At 42.7% G+C, this 16,796-nt stretch overlaps 1 protein-coding gene across 3 annotated transcripts in view; it reads right to left on the bottom strand.

Moving 5' to 3' along the window:
* The window catches only part of Pdxdc1 (pyridoxal dependent decarboxylase domain containing 1), a 57,576-nt gene extending 41,164 nt beyond the window's left edge, over positions 1-16,412 (bottom strand). Inside the window, exons 1-4 of one of the 3 annotated variants that reach the window (XM_041676000.1) lie at positions 16,338-16,412; positions 15,941-16,226; positions 1,694-1,767; positions 1,151-1,216 (exon numbers count right to left, since the gene is read on the bottom strand). In XM_041676000.1, coding sequence (XP_041531934.1) covers positions 1,151-1,216; positions 1,694-1,767; positions 15,941-15,961 — 161 coding nt within the window. In that variant the 5' untranslated portion in view covers positions 15,962-16,226; positions 16,338-16,412. Of the gene's footprint in view, positions 1-1,150; positions 1,217-1,693; positions 1,768-15,940; positions 16,227-16,337 lie in introns of those variants that run through there. The other 2 variants (XM_041676001.1, XM_041676003.1) reach the window with 2 other exon arrangements.
* Between the last annotated feature and the right edge of the window lie 384 nt (positions 16,413-16,796).

Here is a 16,796-nt window from a genome sequence, read left to right on the forward strand (position 1 = left end):
ACTGCCAGTCTGAGAATTCCAGATGTTCTTGGGAGGTCTAGAGAAATTTTTGAGTAATTAGGAAAATAAACAAGTCCTTGTCCCTTCACACCTGGGATAGGAGATGGGGCCTACTTCCTACTGAGTGGTAAAAGTTCTAGAGGACTTCAAATCATTAGGATTCATGCTACAAGCAGGAACAACTGAAAACATGACATCTGGGAGTGTTGGGCATGATATTTGCTGTATGGTGTGATAACTTCCTCAATGCTTTCTTTTGTAATCTTGTACAATTTATATTCAGGTCAAAGAACAGTTAAAGGGAGTTGTATTGTTGACCTAAGTGCAGTTTCCTGGTTATAAAAGAAAAATGGTTTGCCTCAAGGAAGCTGGGCTGGGATTTTAATTGCAGATCATCTGCTAGCATCCTGTGAAAATGACAGCCAGGTATTTCTTTTTCACAAGTAGATTAAACCACAAGAAGTTGATAAATTTGCTTTAGCTGCAAAACAAATTAATCACTCCAGCAATGATTAAAGCTGACATTTTCCTTTCATTTACTATAGTATGTGTTTTTCATTTTTGTTTTGTTTTTGAGACAAGGGTCTCTTATGTAGCCCTGGCTGTACTGGAACTCCATGTGTAGACAAGTCTGGCCTTGAACTCAGAGATCTGCCTGTCTCTGTCTTCTGGGATTAAAGGCATACACCACTGCCTGGCTCATTTACTAGTATATAAAAATCATAAACTGTACCAAATTAAAATATCTCCCACAATATAATTCAGTCTACAAGAAAGATTACAGGTTTCAAGAATGAACTAGTTTGCTATCCCAGTTATAGCTATGAATTCATGAATGGGATATAGTTCTGAAAGGGGAGCCAGGTATGGTGGGATACGCCCATAATCAAGTACTCAGAAGGTTGAGACCAGAAGACTGTCACCAATTGAAGGCAAGGCAATGACCAAAAACAATTCTGAGGGAGAATGAAGCTAGTAAGCTCACTATTATCACCAACTAGCCAGTTTTTTAATGTCCTACTGAGTAACCACTTAAACTATCTTGGTACCCATTCAAAGTAAACTTGTAAGAAAATAACAGTAAAGTAAAATTTTGGTTTAAGAAAAACGTATATCCTAACTAAAGGTATTGTTCCTCATTGCCACCTACCTGCCTTGGAGTGGCCCTGGAATGTCCTCTGATACTGGCTTCTTTCCATTTTCCTCTTCTATTCTTCTGGTTTAAAGGAAAGAAAGAGTTCACTGTATGTTTAACCAATCAAGTTTCTAACATATGAGTATGCGAACATGTGGCTTTACCTAAAACATTCAGAGACTGATGAAGATTTTAAACACATTCACTTCATCTCCCTAGAACCCAGAGATACTTGAGAGTTTCAGGAAAAGAACGTGAAACAACCACTTCCACAACGACTTGGTCAGTTGATCCTCATGCGACAACATCTATACTGAGAAGTATTTAAATATTAAAATTAACGCACTCCATAAACAAAACTCTAAAGTGGCAGAACTGAAAGGTCCTTCCTAAAATTTCAAAATCCTTTGGTTGCAAAGCACCTTCTACTCAGTATCTGTACCTTTAAAGTCAACAGAATCTGACATCCTAGAGATGGAAATGGTTATAACAGGAAGAAACTAGAACCACCAGATTCAAAACCGGCTGGACACACTCCAACGTGGCCTACATGCTCACCTCTGACTGTTCTCCAGCATCCGCATCACTTCCTTCAAGTTTTTTCCCATTTCAGCTAATGTAGGGTCTGCTATCTAAGAAATAAACCAAAAAGGCAAAATTTTAACATTCCTTTATTATTACTTTTTATTTATTCTTAAAAAAATATTTTCCTATAGCTTAGACTATCCTAGAATTCATGGCAATTCTCCTTCCTCAGTGCTAGAATTACCACATGAGCTACCACATCTAACTTGGTTACATAATTCATTCAGAAAAATCAAATGCAAGTGCACTTCCCTTGGATTTGTTTGTTTGTTTGTTTGTTTGGTTTGGTTTGGTTTTCGAGTTGGGGGTTTTTCTGTGTAACAGCCCTAGCTGTCCCGGAACTAGCCTGGCCTTGAACTCACAAAGATCCGCCAGCCTCCTGCTGACTCCTGTTGTCACAACACTCTGGCTTCCTAAACAAGACCTGAAGAAGCTACAGACACGCTACACGCTAAATCTTATAGGGTCCCACCCACATACAGGCAACTAAGGAATCCTGCGAGCATAAGAAATAGTTCTCCCCGGGATGTGCCCCTAATGGTTATCTACTACCAAGTGGTCAACTCTGAAATCACAAACATACAAATTACACTAAACAGACTGAGCAGGTTGTATAGGGGAAATGATGCAAATATATTTCAACTTACAAGTAATAAATAATAACATGGAAAGCAAGAAATCACAGGAAACCAAGAAAAGGGAGATGCTATCTTTCCTTTGACTTCAACGATGATTCTTGTTGTGTTCTAAATAATTACATTACAACCATATTGCAGATAAGGGGCCGTAATTTCCAGGGGGAATGGAGAAAGGAACATGGGAGGAAAGGTAAGGGGAGAAAATGATGAAATTATATTCTAATTTTTAAAAAAGATTAGTTAAAAAGGACATAATCACCATCTGAAGAATATCAACACCCATTATAAGCTAGAACTAGAATTGCCCCCTCTTGTGAGTTCTGCTCTGGTAATCTTATGTAGACCAGGGATAGGGATAGGAATTTCAAACTTCAGGGCCACAAAACTGGAACTCAAGTTGGGCAGTGGTGGCACATGCCTTTGATCCCAACAAGAGGAGGCAGAGGCAAGTTTGTGAGTTCAAGGGCAGCCTGATCCACAGAGCAAGTTCCAGAACAGCCAAAGCTACACAGAGAAACCTTGTCTCGAAAAACAAACAAACAACCCCCCCCCCCAAGAACCTCAAACCAAACAAACAAAAACCCTGGAACTCAAAACCAGTCTCCCTCGTTTCCTCCCTCCTCCTCCCCTCCCCTCCCCTGACTGCTTGAGAAGATGGTTTCTTTCTACATTACTCAGACTGGCATCACAACTTCCAGTCCTGGAAACAGGCATGCACCACCATGTTCAACTTCACTTCGTGTATATCACTACTAAGTCTGTGATTTGTTCCCGCAGCCACAGGAAACTAATCTGCCCATAAGCCAGAAGATGATGATTCTGTCTAGAAAAAGCTAGCCTAAGTGGTGGTCTCTAGAACATGGAAGTGGAAAGAGGGGGCATCTGTTCCTGTCTATTCCTTTTAGACGGTAATACCACGTGTGTACATTTAACTCCCTCCAAAGAGAAATGAAACAAAAGTATTTTTAATTCTTAAAAATTAAATTTATTTTAACTATGCCTCATTTATGGCAATTAAAATTTTTAATTAAAATACAATTACATAACTTTGCCACTTCCTCCAACCCCGATATGCCCCCACTTCTCCCTAACCCCCTCAAATTCAAGCCCTCTTTTTTTAACTTATTGTTACACAAATACATACATACATATATATATATATATATATTTGAATAAACATATAAATTTAACTTGCTGAGTTCAAGATTTATTTATTTAATTTTTCTTTTTCTTCTTCTTTTTTGGTTTTTCAAGACAGGGTTTCTCTGTAGCTTTGGAACCTGTCCTGGAACTCGCTCTGTAGACCAGGCTGGCCTCAAACTCACAGAGATCCGCCCGCCTCTGCCTCCCTAGTGCTGGGATTAAAGGCGTGCGCCACCACTGCCTGGTACCAAGATTTATTTTATTATTTAGTTATGTGTGAATGTACACATTATGTGTGGCCAGAGTCCAGAATAAGGAATTAAATCTCCCAGAGCTGGAGTTAAAGGTAGTTGTGAGCCACTTGATGTAGGTGCTGGGAACTGAATTTAGGTCCTCTCAACATCTCTCCAGCCCCAAGTTATTGATTCCTATCTAATTAAAATGCATAAGGGTCTCTGAGATGGCTCAGCATTAAAAGCACTTTCTACCAAGGCGGATGACCTAAGTTTGATCTCTAGCACCCACATGATGAAGGAAAAAACTGACCCAAGTTGTCTTCTGAGCTACACACACACAGTAATTAACAATAAAAACTCCACACATCTCTCTTCTTAATCTCCATAGTAGTTTTTAGGGATAAAAGTCTTGCAGTCTCAACTGTTATACAGTATGAGTTGTTCTGTGTTTACAGAAACTCCTTTGTCAATGTAGTCCTTGAAGGACTTGCCTTTCTCTTCATACTGCTTTCTGTACCCACACATCTTCCACAGCAAGTCTGCAATGTTGTCTATCACATTTAGTAGTCCTACATTACCTCCTCAAATCTATCACGTTCTATTCAATTTACCAATATCAGAATCATAAAATGTTAAATTTTAGATAAGACTTTAGGGGTCTAGTTCACAGTTCTTGTAAGCCTTACAACAAATGGGAAGGAGGCTAGATACATGTGCAATGCCAGAACCAGGGAAGCTTTGACAGGACGATCACCTTGAGTTTGAGGATAGCTTGAGCTATAAAGTGAGACACTGTCTTAAACAAACCAGAGATGACTCACAAGATAAGACACTTGCATGGCAAATGTGAAAATGTGCATTCAAATGTCAAGTTTGAATTCCTAGAACCAATATAAAGTCAGACATAGCTGTGAAGCTATAATACCACTGTTTCTATAGCAAGCTGGTAGATAGAAAAAGGAGAATACCCAGAAGTTTGCAGGCCAGCTAGCCGACCATATCATCTCAAAGTGGGCAGAGAAGACTGTCCTCTGCCCCACATGCACACAGCTGTACTCATGTCCTCACATGCACACAGCTGTACTCACAAGCTGTCCTCACATGCACACAGCTGTACTCACAAGCTGTCTTCTACCCCCACATGCACACAGCTGTCCTCACATGCACACAGCTGTACTCACAAGCTGTCCTCACATGCACACAGCTGTCCTCACAAGCTGTCCTCACATGCACACAGCTGTCCTCACAAGCTGTCCTCACATGCACACAACTGTACTCACAAGCTGTCCTCACATGCACACAGCTGTACTCACAAGCTGTCTTCTACCCCCACATGCACACAGCTGTACTCACAAGCTGTCCTCACATGCACACAGCTGTACTCACAAGCTGTCCTCTGCCCCCACATGCACACAGCTGTACTCACAAGCTGTCCTCACATGCACACAGCTGTACTCACAAGCTGTCCTCACATGCACACAGCTGTACTCACAAGCTGTCTTCTACCCCCACATGCACAAAGCTGTACTCACAAGCTGTCTTCTGCCCCCACATGCACAATGAATGTATGAACATGTATCTCTATCTCACTCACACTGACACAGACACACACATAAAATCAACCATCAGTCGGGCAGTGGTGGTGCACGCCTTTAATCCCAGCACTTGGGAGGCAGAGTCAGACAGACTTCTGTGAGTTCACGGCCAGCCTGGTCTACAAGCTACTGAGAAACTCTATCTTTGGAGAAAACAAAACCAAAACCAAACGACAACAAAAAAATCAACCATCAATCTCCAAAGTACAACTCTGGTAAGAGCCACATAAAATGGAGGCTTTTAGTGCCTTCTAGTACCTATTAGGTAGATCAGCTTTGGTAAACACAAAGGATGTTAAATCAGGTTTCATTCATAAAATTGTCATTAAAAGTAAAAAAGTATATTATGAAAATATCTGATTCTAGCTTAACAATTTAGAGGTGAAGAAATTAAGTCTTGGAAATGTGATTTGCTGAAGACATGTGTTAGAGACCTGGGTTCCTTATTCCCTTTTCTGGCCTCTATTATACAAGAAGGTTCTAAGCTTCTAAGAAGGTTTACAAAGTAATCTTGTTTCCATATCTGCTTAATTTCTCTCTCTCTTTTTCCTTCTTTTTCTTTCTTGAAGCAGGAAATAATTATATAGCTATGGCTGGTCTGGAATTCACTACAGAGACCAGGCAGGCCTCAAACTCAGAGATCTATTTCCTTCTACCTCTAAGTGTTTGGGATTAAGCCATGCCAGGTTATCTGTTTTTGATGACTAAATATAATTTAAAAATATTTTCAAACAGATGTTTTAAATGAAATCCGAAACTTAAATATAACTATGAAATAGGCTAGATTGAAAAGGGTTTCAGCGATCTGATTATTAGTAGGAACTGGAAGTGATAATCATCAAGAGAATTTAACTCCAAAGTCTCCCAGTTTTGTTCTTCATCACCCTCTCTTGTAGCTCAATGAAAAGATAACCAGTTTACTTGATAATTCACATCTTCATGCTCCAAACACTTGCCTGATTTGAATGCCTTAGCACCCTTAAAGGCAAGATTTATTTAAAAAACAAAAAATAAAAAATGATTTATATTTGTGTGCACACACATCTGTGCATGTGTGGGTGGGTCCCCACAGAGGCCAGAGGAGTGTGGCACACATGTCTTCCTCTTTTGTCCCCTAGAGCTAGAGTTATGGGCAGTGTGAGTTGCCAGATAGCGTTCTGGAAAACAAACTCTGATCTTTGAGAGCATTAAGTGTTCTTAACCAATGAATCACCTCATCACCCCACTCCCGCAACTCAAGGTTTCTATGAAACTTTTATGGATACAACCACTTTCACATCCCCTCTAAAGACAGCCTCTTTTTTTTTGAGATTGGGGGTGGTCACTCTATACATCCCAGGCTAGTCTAAAGTCTTCTATGTAAGTCAGGTTGGGCTTCTGAAAGTCTGGACTCACTGACAAAAAGAACAAAAGGTAGAATTTATGGGGATAGCCGGGCGATGGTGGCGCATGCCTTTAATCCCAGCACTCGGGAGGCAGAGGCAGGCGGATCTCTGTGAGTTCGAGACCAACCTGGTCTACAGAGCTAGTTCCAGGACAGGCTCCAAAGCTACAGAGAAACCCTGTCTAGAAAAAAAAAAAAGAATTTATGGGGATAATGGGACAGAACTTTTGAAACTGGGGCCATTCTCACATTCAGCTGCTAGTCTTCCTGACATCCTTCATGAGAACCATTTCACAGATGTTCTTTCCAGTACAGATATGAACTTCCTAGCCACATTATGAGCTGCCTAAAAGCAGGGATGCAGATTTCTGCTACTTCCTGTTTCATTCATTCCATCAAGACTTAAGGTCAGATGCCTTTCAGCACTGACATCAGCCTCCTTTCTCTCTATAAAGTGCAGCATAATATTTTTTTCCTATAGCATTGGAACCAATCTTTTTAGTTAACAGTTAACGAAAAGCCATAATCAGTGAGGTAGCTCAGCAGGTAAAGGTACCAAGTGTGACAGCCTGAATCCAAGCTCAGGGATCCACATGGTGGAAAAGAATTATCAACGCAAAGTCCTCCTCTGACCTCACATGTGTACCATGGTACATGTCTCCGTCGCTTGTCTGTTTTTTTTTTGTTTGTTTGTTTGTTTTTGTTTTTCGAGACAGGGTTTCTCTGTGGCTTTGGAGCGTGTCCTGGAACTAGCTCTGTAGACCAGGCTGGTCTCGAACTCACAGAGATCCGCCTGCCTCTGCCTCCCAAGTGCTGGGATTAAAGTAAAGGCGTGCACCGCCATCGCCTGGCGCTTGTCTGTTTTTGTGTGTTTTTTTTTTTAATTTGAGACAGCCCTGTAAAGCCCAGACTGGCCTTGAATTGTGCAGCTGATGAGGATCAGGAACTTTGGTGTGTGTGTGCACATTGGTGTCTATGTGCAAGAGTGTACAAGAGGCTACAAGTCAATACAAAGTGTCTTCCACTTTTATCTTTTGAGTAAGGATCTCTCAGATGAACCTAGAGCTCATCAACAGGCTAGAATGGCTAGCTGACAAGACTTGGTCAGCAAGCTCTGGAGATCTGCCTGTCTCTGTTCTCACAGTGCTATAATTAGGATAAATGTGGCCACATCTGGTTGGTTTTTTTTTTTTATATATATAATGTAGGTGCTAGGGAAACACAAGTCCTTACATTTACAGGCACTTTACTGACTTGGGCATCTCCCTCAACTTTAGGCTGTGACCCTGAACTTCTAATCTTCTACCTACCAAGTGCTGGGGTTACAGTCATGTGATACCATGTTCGACTTTTATTTACTGAGTCCCTTAAAACTATGCCCGAAGAAATTTCTATCAAGAGCAGCCACTATTTCCTTATTCCTGTTTCATATGTTGTTTCTGACATGTTGCTGGCTGTTTAAAAGCAAAACAAGAACCATACACAAGCCTACATGAATAAAGAACTAAATTCAAACCAAGCATGGTGGCAAATAATCCCTTGGGAGACAGAAAAGGATCAAGTGTTCAAACCCAACCTAGTTTACATATGGAGTTTCAAATCAGCCTGGTCTATATGAAACCTCCAACTCAAAACACACAGAAAAATAATGCAATTGAATTGTGGTTGTGGTTCATGTCTGTAATCCCAATACTCAAGAGGCTGAGGCAGAATTCAACTGTTATGAGTTCAAGACCATGGACTGATCCCCAGCACTGCAGAAATTGAGAGAAGCAGCACATAGTTATGATCTCAGTCAGCACTTGGGTGTAAAGGCAGTAGGAGAAAGAGTTTAAAGCCACCCTTGGCTACACAATGACTTTGAGGTCAGCTTGACATACATGAGATTCTGTCTAAAAAAACAAAGACAAATAGCCCAGAAACTGCGCAAAGATGCCTATTTTTAGCACACAGGAGAGGACTGTTCAATGATGCAAGGGGGAAATGGAATTGGACTATTTCATGATATTAAGGAGAAAACAGTATTTTCTACAGCCCACTCTTAGGAAAAAGGTTATAATTTAATTTTGCTTTAACATTAAGCATAGGGGCTGCACCAGAATAAGTAGGATGATCCTTAATAATCATGGGGCATTATGCTAATTAACCACCTTATACAACATATTTCCCACATAACTAAAGTTTACTTTTAATGATCATTTTGGGGTATCTCTCTCTCCATAACCTGTCTGTCCTGGAACTTACTCTGCAGATCAAAATGACCTCAAACTCAGAGATCCTGCTGCCCCTACCTCCTGAGTGCTAGGATTAAAGGCGTGCGCCACGCCTAACTCATGATGATCTTTTTAATTCATATTTTTACTCAGAAACTCTCATTCAGGGAAATTTCCCATTCTGCAATGTTAGAACTAGATGAAAAAAAATTTTATAGTACTGGAACAAGTCTCTGTAGCTAAGAACAAACAAAATATAGTTGGGGGAATGGATCGTCAGGTAAAGACATTTGCCAAGCCTGTGGCAAGTGACCCAACAGGGGCACTTTAAGAGTATTAATAATTAAACCAGGACAAAAGGTGTAGACTGGGATGGTCCTAGGCAAACCAGGATGTAGGCACTCTACCTGCAGCTAAATGTTTACTTCAGATCTTAAACCTTTTTCCTTCTAGCAAAGGTAGGGAAATTTATGTGGTGGTGGTTTATGAGCTATAAGGGAAATTAAGGCAGCACACCTGTAGTGTAGGTGTCAGCAGATTCTCACAAATTCTACAAAAGATTTACTTTCCTGTCTTTATCTTTCTTTATTTAAACTCTAGAGAAGGGCCTGTGAGATGATTCAGTAGATAAGTGTTTGCCACGAGATGATGTAAGCCTGAGGTCTGAGTTCCATCCCCAGAGCCCATGGAAAGGTGGAAGGACAGAATCAACTCCACAAAATTGTCCTCTGACCTCCATATGCACACTGTGTGTGGCATGAGTGTTCACCTATGCATATTACACAAATAACTTAAAAATAAATAAACCCGAGTAAAATAATTTGTTTAAACACCTGAGATCTACATGCAACATGAATGTGGAAAGAAGGGGCCCAGTGAGTGAGGCTCGGGCAGGGAGCACAGGGGAGGATAAGTGGTAAGGGGAAAAAGTTAGAACAAAGTATAATGATAAATATATATGAAAATGTCACAATGAAACCAAGTGCTGTTTATGATTGATTTCAAGTTTTTATTTATATGTATGTGTGTGCCTGCGTGTCTGTATGTGTACCTTGTGAGTGCAAGTGCCCATGGAAGTCAGAAGAAGGTGTTGGAACCTCTTCGAAATAGGAGTTACAGGCAGCCGAGAGCTGACATGTGGGTGCTGGAAATGGAATCCATGTTCTCTGCAAGAACAGCAAGTGCTCTTAATTAACTGTTGAACCATTTCTTCAGCCTCTGTGTATGCTTACTTTTAAAAAGTAAAATAAGAAGCCAGGGACTTAGAAGGCTGAAGCAATAAGATTAGGAGGAGTTCAAGGCCAATCTCTGCTGAGCTTTAGCAAACTTTGCCTCAGTAACAAACAGGATTATCGAGATGGCTGAATGGTAAAGGTGCCTGCTGCATGCTGGATGGCCCGAGTTTGAGCCTCAGAACCCACACTGTGGAAACTGAGGTCAAGTCTCACAAGCCGTTCTCAGACCTGCCCAGGCATGCCAAGCAATCCTCACTAGAAATTTTAAAAAACGGAAAGACATCTCTTTGTCTGTCTGAGTGTGTCTGTGAGGACATGAAAACATACTATAATTATTCATCCATAAAACATCAAAATCTCCCATTTCAAAGGGATATACAGTTGTTGACAAGATGTAACTATTAGTATTTAACCTTGCAAAGAACGTAAAAAAGAAAAACATGCAAAAGAGTGACAAAAATCTGTATAGCTAAAGAGACAACAATATTAAACACATGAGACATCAAACATCGGTCACACACAAACATCTAGTAGAGGGACAAGAAAGGCATCAGTGGTGGTTTGAATGACATGCCCCATAGTCTAGGGCATTTGACTATTTGGTGCCCAGCTGAAAGCCCTACTATTGGGGAGTTCATTAGGTGAACTCTTTGCTGGAGAAAGTATGGTGCTGGAGACAAGATCTGAGACTTTAAAGTCTCCTGCCATCCCTATTTGACTCTATTTCCTGTTGGTGGTCCAAGATGTGGACTCACTTTTCCAGCTCCAGCTGCTCTGACTGCAGTTGCCATTATGGGTCCTAACCTCCTGGAACTATAAGCCCAAAGAAAACCTGGTCATGGCATTTTATCACAGCAACAGAAAAGTAACTAATAGAGCATCCAAATCACCATGGAGATACATGGAAATTGAGAAATCCAAGTCTAAATTAAAACACACACACACACACACACACACACACTCACCCCCACGAAACAGATTCTAAAATCCATCACTTAGACATTATGTCATGAATACTACCTTCCAAATAGTGCACACAGATACCACACAGCAGGAAAGCTTTATTTCTAAGTTCTTGTTCCTCTATAATCAATCATACAGGCACACCTGCACCTACTCTCTCTCACACATCACACACACAGTAATAATAATAATAATAAGCCCCCACAAAAACAATTTTAAAAATACCCCAAATACCCTCTTCTTCAAAACCCCTGACTGGCCATCAATTTCATTTCTTTTTCATTTTTATACTACTTTTTACTCCTCCTTCTCACACAATGACTTATTTAAACATGTACACCTAGTAACTTATTCTGGTGTTCATTCTTGTAACACCAGCAAATGGGAGGCTGAAAAAATTAAGTTTGAAGCCCACCTGGACTATAGTGCAAGATCTTATCTCAAAAATAAAGCAAAACAAAGTAAAGATGTTGTCCTTTCTACCATAACCCCTACAGGGACCACATCTTATTCATCTCTCGTCTCCAGCACTTAGCACTGGTTTCTGACCTTTAACTAATAAGAACGTAGAGATCAAAACAGATTTCTGCTTTAAGTGAAAACACACAACATTCAACCTAGGCTACAATGTAATTCACAATTCTAACTATAACATCAGGACTGGGAGTAGGAGGAGAGCACCAAAAGCTTTGCCACCAACACCTCTGCCATCCAGAATAAATCGGAATCACCAAGGCCACACACATGATTCTTTGTGTGAGACAGATCCTATGTAGCTAGGGCAATCCTGAAACTCACTCTGTAGACCAGGCCAGCCTCAAGTTCACAGAGATCCACCTCCCTCTGCCATCTGAGTGCTGGGGTTAAAGGCGTGCACCACCATGCCCAGTCAAGACATACAATTTTAGGAGCAGAACTCTAAAACAGAAAATCCCATCCCTTTCCTCTGATACCCAGCAATGAGCAATCATTTACTCCCATAACTCCCAGGCACCTATATGCAAAACCCTCACTTTGAATGAGAGCTAAAATGTCGGCCATCATTGTCTACATTCTGTGAAAGAGTAGGCTCTGTCACAGCACACACAGAAACCAATAATTTTAAAAACTGCCTCACTGGAATTCTTTTCTCATGCTTTTAAAAAAAATGTAAGTGGTTAAGAGCACTGGTTGTTCTTCCAAAGGACCTGGGTTCAATTCCCAGCACCCACATGGCAGCTCACACCTGTCTGTAACTCCAGTTCTAGGGCTTCTGACAGCCTCACACAGAATGCATGCAGGCAAAACTCCAATGAACATACAATCTTTTTTAATTTTTGAAGATTTTTTATTTTATGTGTGAGGCTGCATAAATTTAAGAATACCACAAGCATATTGGTACCTTTAAAAGCCAGAGGGTGTCAGTCAGATCCCCTGGAACTGAAGTTACAGGCATTGTGAGCCACATTACATGAGTGCTGGGAGCCAAATCCACATCTTCAAAAAGGCAGTCGTCACTCTTAGACCACTATGACCACTTATCTCCAGCCCTTTTCTCATGCAGACATAAAAGTTCTGGTCACCCTTACCAATAGCGATCAGGAGGGTCTATTCGCACTGCTCTTGTTCCTCTTTATACACTTTTAACAGTAAGGTAATAACTTTTCTTTTTCCAAAATCAGTCTCAAACAAGAAATATTTAGTTTAGGATAAGGACAAGAACAGAAAATGAGGGCCAGTGACACAGCTCGGACAGACTAGTACCCACTAGTCCCTGGGACTACACAAAGCTGGGTGTGATGGCACAAGTTTGTAACCCCAGCACTCAGGAGGTGAAGATAGATCATGAGTTCAGGGTAATCCTTGGCTACACGGTATCCTGTCTCAAAGACAAACAAAACACACAAATGACAGTGGTCTTAGGTAAAAAACAAACAAAAAAAAAAAACCAGAAATAAGTAGCTCTAATAAGTTAATTAAACCACCCAGTTGTACTGCATTGGTAATTGAAATGGTCTAGCCCTGTGCTGCCATGGATAGTAGTCAAAGCCATAGGCGGCTGTAAAGCACTAAGCATATGGTTAGCAATGTGGTTAATGCACTAAGGAAATTGTTAATTCTGCTTGACTTCAGTATATCTAGATTTAAGTGGCTTCCTAACTGAACGGTAGCTCTGGTTGTCAACTAATGATTCCCAACCAGAGGCAATTCTGCCCACCCCATCTACAGCCATTTTTAATTGTTACAGCTAGGAGCGTACTGCTAGCATCGAGTGGATGGGGGTCAGGAATTCTGTTAAACAAGATGCATTGCAATGAACCTCCCACACCTAAGACTCAGTTGACACAAATACCAGCAGTTGAGGAGCTTGAGAGCTCTGTCCTGAGTTTGCTCAAGGGTGGAGTTAAAACAAATCGCAGCACACCTTGTCTAAACAGAATATCCGGGAAGAATGACATTTTTCATTCAACATGAAAGGTTGGAAGATATCACTGAAAAGTGAATGTGGTGAATAACTGGATATGGTCCGTCACACTTCCTGTGCTAGCACTGACTTGTACATTAACATAATATTAAAACTAATCTCCAGGACCTTGTTTCTTTCTGTTTTTTAATTTTTTCTTTTTTCTTTTTTTTTTTTTTTTTTTGATTTTCGAGACAGGGTTTCTCTGTAGCTTTGGAGCCTGTCCTGGAACTAGCTCTTGTAGACCAGGCTGGCCTCGAACTCACAGAGATCCACCTGCCTCTGCCTCCCGAGTGCTGGGATTAAAGGCATGCGCCATCACCGCCCAGCCAATTTTTTCTTTTTTATTTATGTGTATGTGTGTGCATGCATGCCATGTTTGTGCAAGTACTTTCTGAAGTCAGAGAAGTGTCAAATCCCTGGAAGCTGTAGTTACAGGTGACCAAGAGCCATCTTGGATTCTCTGAAGAAGTAGTAAACTCCTAACCACTAAGTCATCTCTCCAGCTCCAGAACCCTGTTTCCTACATGTTGAACATAAGGTGGTAGAAGATACCTACCTACTTAAAATTTTTCTCAGATTTATTTTGTTATGGGTGTTCTGCCTGCATGTCTGTCTGTGCACCACGTACATGCCTGACAGAAATTTACCACCCACAGCAGAGTCCTACCCATTTTTTAGTTTTCAGATATCCTCAGAGGAAAGGTCATCTCGGTTCTTTCCGGTTTCTAATGGAATGACATAAAGCCTTCTTAAGAAATGAGAAATACAGAAAGGACATGTCAGCATCACTTTCTATTCAGCTCCTAGAGTTACACATGTGATATCAACCATTCTCAGCTTCTGCATAGCTGATATCCTCTGCTATGTGAACTGCCCTGTGCAACACAGGATATTCAACAGTATCCTTGGGTTCTTCCTAGTAGGTCTTAGTAGTACCTCTCTTGTGACACCCTAAATAAAATATCTCCAGAAATTGCCAAATGTTCCCCAGGGGGAAAACCTAACCTAGAGTTGAGAATCATCAATCTTGAATGAAACTCATGGTACCAAAAAGTAGACACTATGCTAATCAGAAGAACCAAGGAAAAAAAGGTATCTTCTTCCATGATTGCTTTCCACCCAATTTATGCTAAATAGCTGAGGAGCAAAATATGCCACTGTGTGCACATGAAGACATCTGGCTCAATTTCTACAATTACTGCCTTCAAATCTCCAGTGACAAGTGAACACAACCACAACAGCTGATTCTTTGAAAAAGGAATTCCAAGTTAGACATGATGGCACACTCTGTAATCCCAGTAGTTAGGAAGGCAGAGGCAGGAGAATCACTTTAAGTTTGAGGTCAGCCTAGACTATTATAGTGAGTTACAGACTAGCCAGGGTTACTTCACAAGACTGGAGAGTGGGGGACGGGGAAGGGAGAGAAACACAGAGAGGGAGGGACAGAGAGTGAGAAGGAGGGTGGTTATGGTGGTGGAGGAGGGGAAGGGAGAGGAGGGGAAGAGAAGAAACTAGGTTTACATCACGTCGGATGTGCAGAATTCCAAGAAGGGTCAGAGAGAAAAGACTACGGGGACAGAATGCTTGGCCCTGAAAGCAGGGCCCAAGAAGAAACCCAAGCACCTGTTCTCAATTGCCCGACCCACGGTGGGAACAATTAGAATCCATTCAACACGCCAGAGCAGTCAGCCAGGTCCATCAAGTTTGCCCCAAGGGGTAAACAGAGTAAGATGCAGGTTCCCGTGGGCTTGCGGCTGACCTGAAGGCCTCTCAGAAAGCGGAACCCAAGACACTGAAAGACCAGCTGGGATCACCCCTACCCCAAATAAAATCACCATTTACCGACTACCTACCCCTTTTTGGATTCTAGAGGTTCTAGCCCGGGGTTCTCAGGCTACAGCATCGGAATCACGTGGGGAACTTGTTAAACTCAACAGAGTCCCCGCCCACCACAGCTTCAGATCAGAGGCTGCAAATCCGTAATTTTACCGAGGTCCCCGGGTGATTCCTACTCCCGCCAAAGTTCACAATTTGTCTCCTAACTTGGAAAGCACTGTGGCTTTGCAGTGGGCTCCGTGACAACTATGGTTCCTGTGCGCTTCTGGGGCCCACACCGATAGCTCCTGTCATCCCACGGGGCCAGCGCCGATTCAGGCCCAGCCCCAAGCCGAACCTCCGCGAAGCCAAGGCCGGTTCCGACATCGCCGGGCCCACCTCCCTCAGCCACTCCGCCTGTGACGTGGCCAGGCCCGGGCTGGACGCCTCCTCCGGAGAGGATCTTCAGCCCCGACCCCTTTCCCACCGGGAACAGTCGCCCGAGAGGCGGAGACCCGGGGCCGCAGAGCCGCCCTATCCCTCCGTACCGACCTTCTCCAGGGACGTGTCCATGGCTGAGGCGTCCGGGGATGTGCCCGCGGCGCCGAGCACTACTTCCGTCTCCCGCGGCCCGCGGCGGTTTCCACGCTGGCAGCGCTGACGTCCCCCGCGCCCGCAGCCGGCGGGGCGGAGAGGAGGAGGAGCTGCCCCGCGGCGCGGCCGGCCCGGACCCTGCGGCTGAAGGCGGGGCGGGACCCGTCGGGCTGGGCGGGGCCTCTCAGGCTTCCGTACTCGGGCGTCACGCCGGCCGGTCCGAACGCTGCCGGGTGGGGGGAATCTAGACGATGGGGACCCGAAATCAACTTTTCCAGAAGCCTGTTGCCGCCATCGAGGCAGGACTATAATAATCACAATGCGTCATCCACCAGGTAAAATAGTAGGAACTCACCAGTATTCCAGAGCCAGGGCTTCCAAGTTCTCCGCTGTCAACACCCGTCAGGAATGGAATAGGCCATATTCCTCGGAAGCCTGAGGCCAGCGCCCACCCCTGCGCATGCGCAGAATGACGGCTGCCGCGCGCTCCAGCTTTTTTTTTTTTTTTTTTTTTTGAGTTTGGGCGGTAGGCACTGTTCTTCAGTGACTGCTGTTTGGAACGGATTCTGGTCGGACTGAACGTATTTCTGTCAGCTCTTCCCTCAGAAGTCCACATAGAAACGAATTTGAGACCGCTGGTCTAGCGTGCTCCCTCGTGTTACAATGATGGCTTGTCGGGGGATGGGTAATAATAATGTTAATAAGTTTGTTACCTTTCCGTTTTATATCACAGCAGCAGCCGTTTGATATAGAGATCATCATTATCCGTTTTAGGGGTGAGTCCCATGCCACCCTAGCTCCCCTTCACTCCCGC

The sequence above is a fragment of the Microtus oregoni genome, unplaced genomic scaffold (assembly GCF_018167655.1).
Source record: "Microtus oregoni isolate MIOR12 unplaced genomic scaffold, Mior012 000027F_ref0000203, whole genome shotgun sequence".
Taxonomy (NCBI): domain Eukaryota; kingdom Metazoa; phylum Chordata; class Mammalia; order Rodentia; family Cricetidae; genus Microtus; species Microtus oregoni.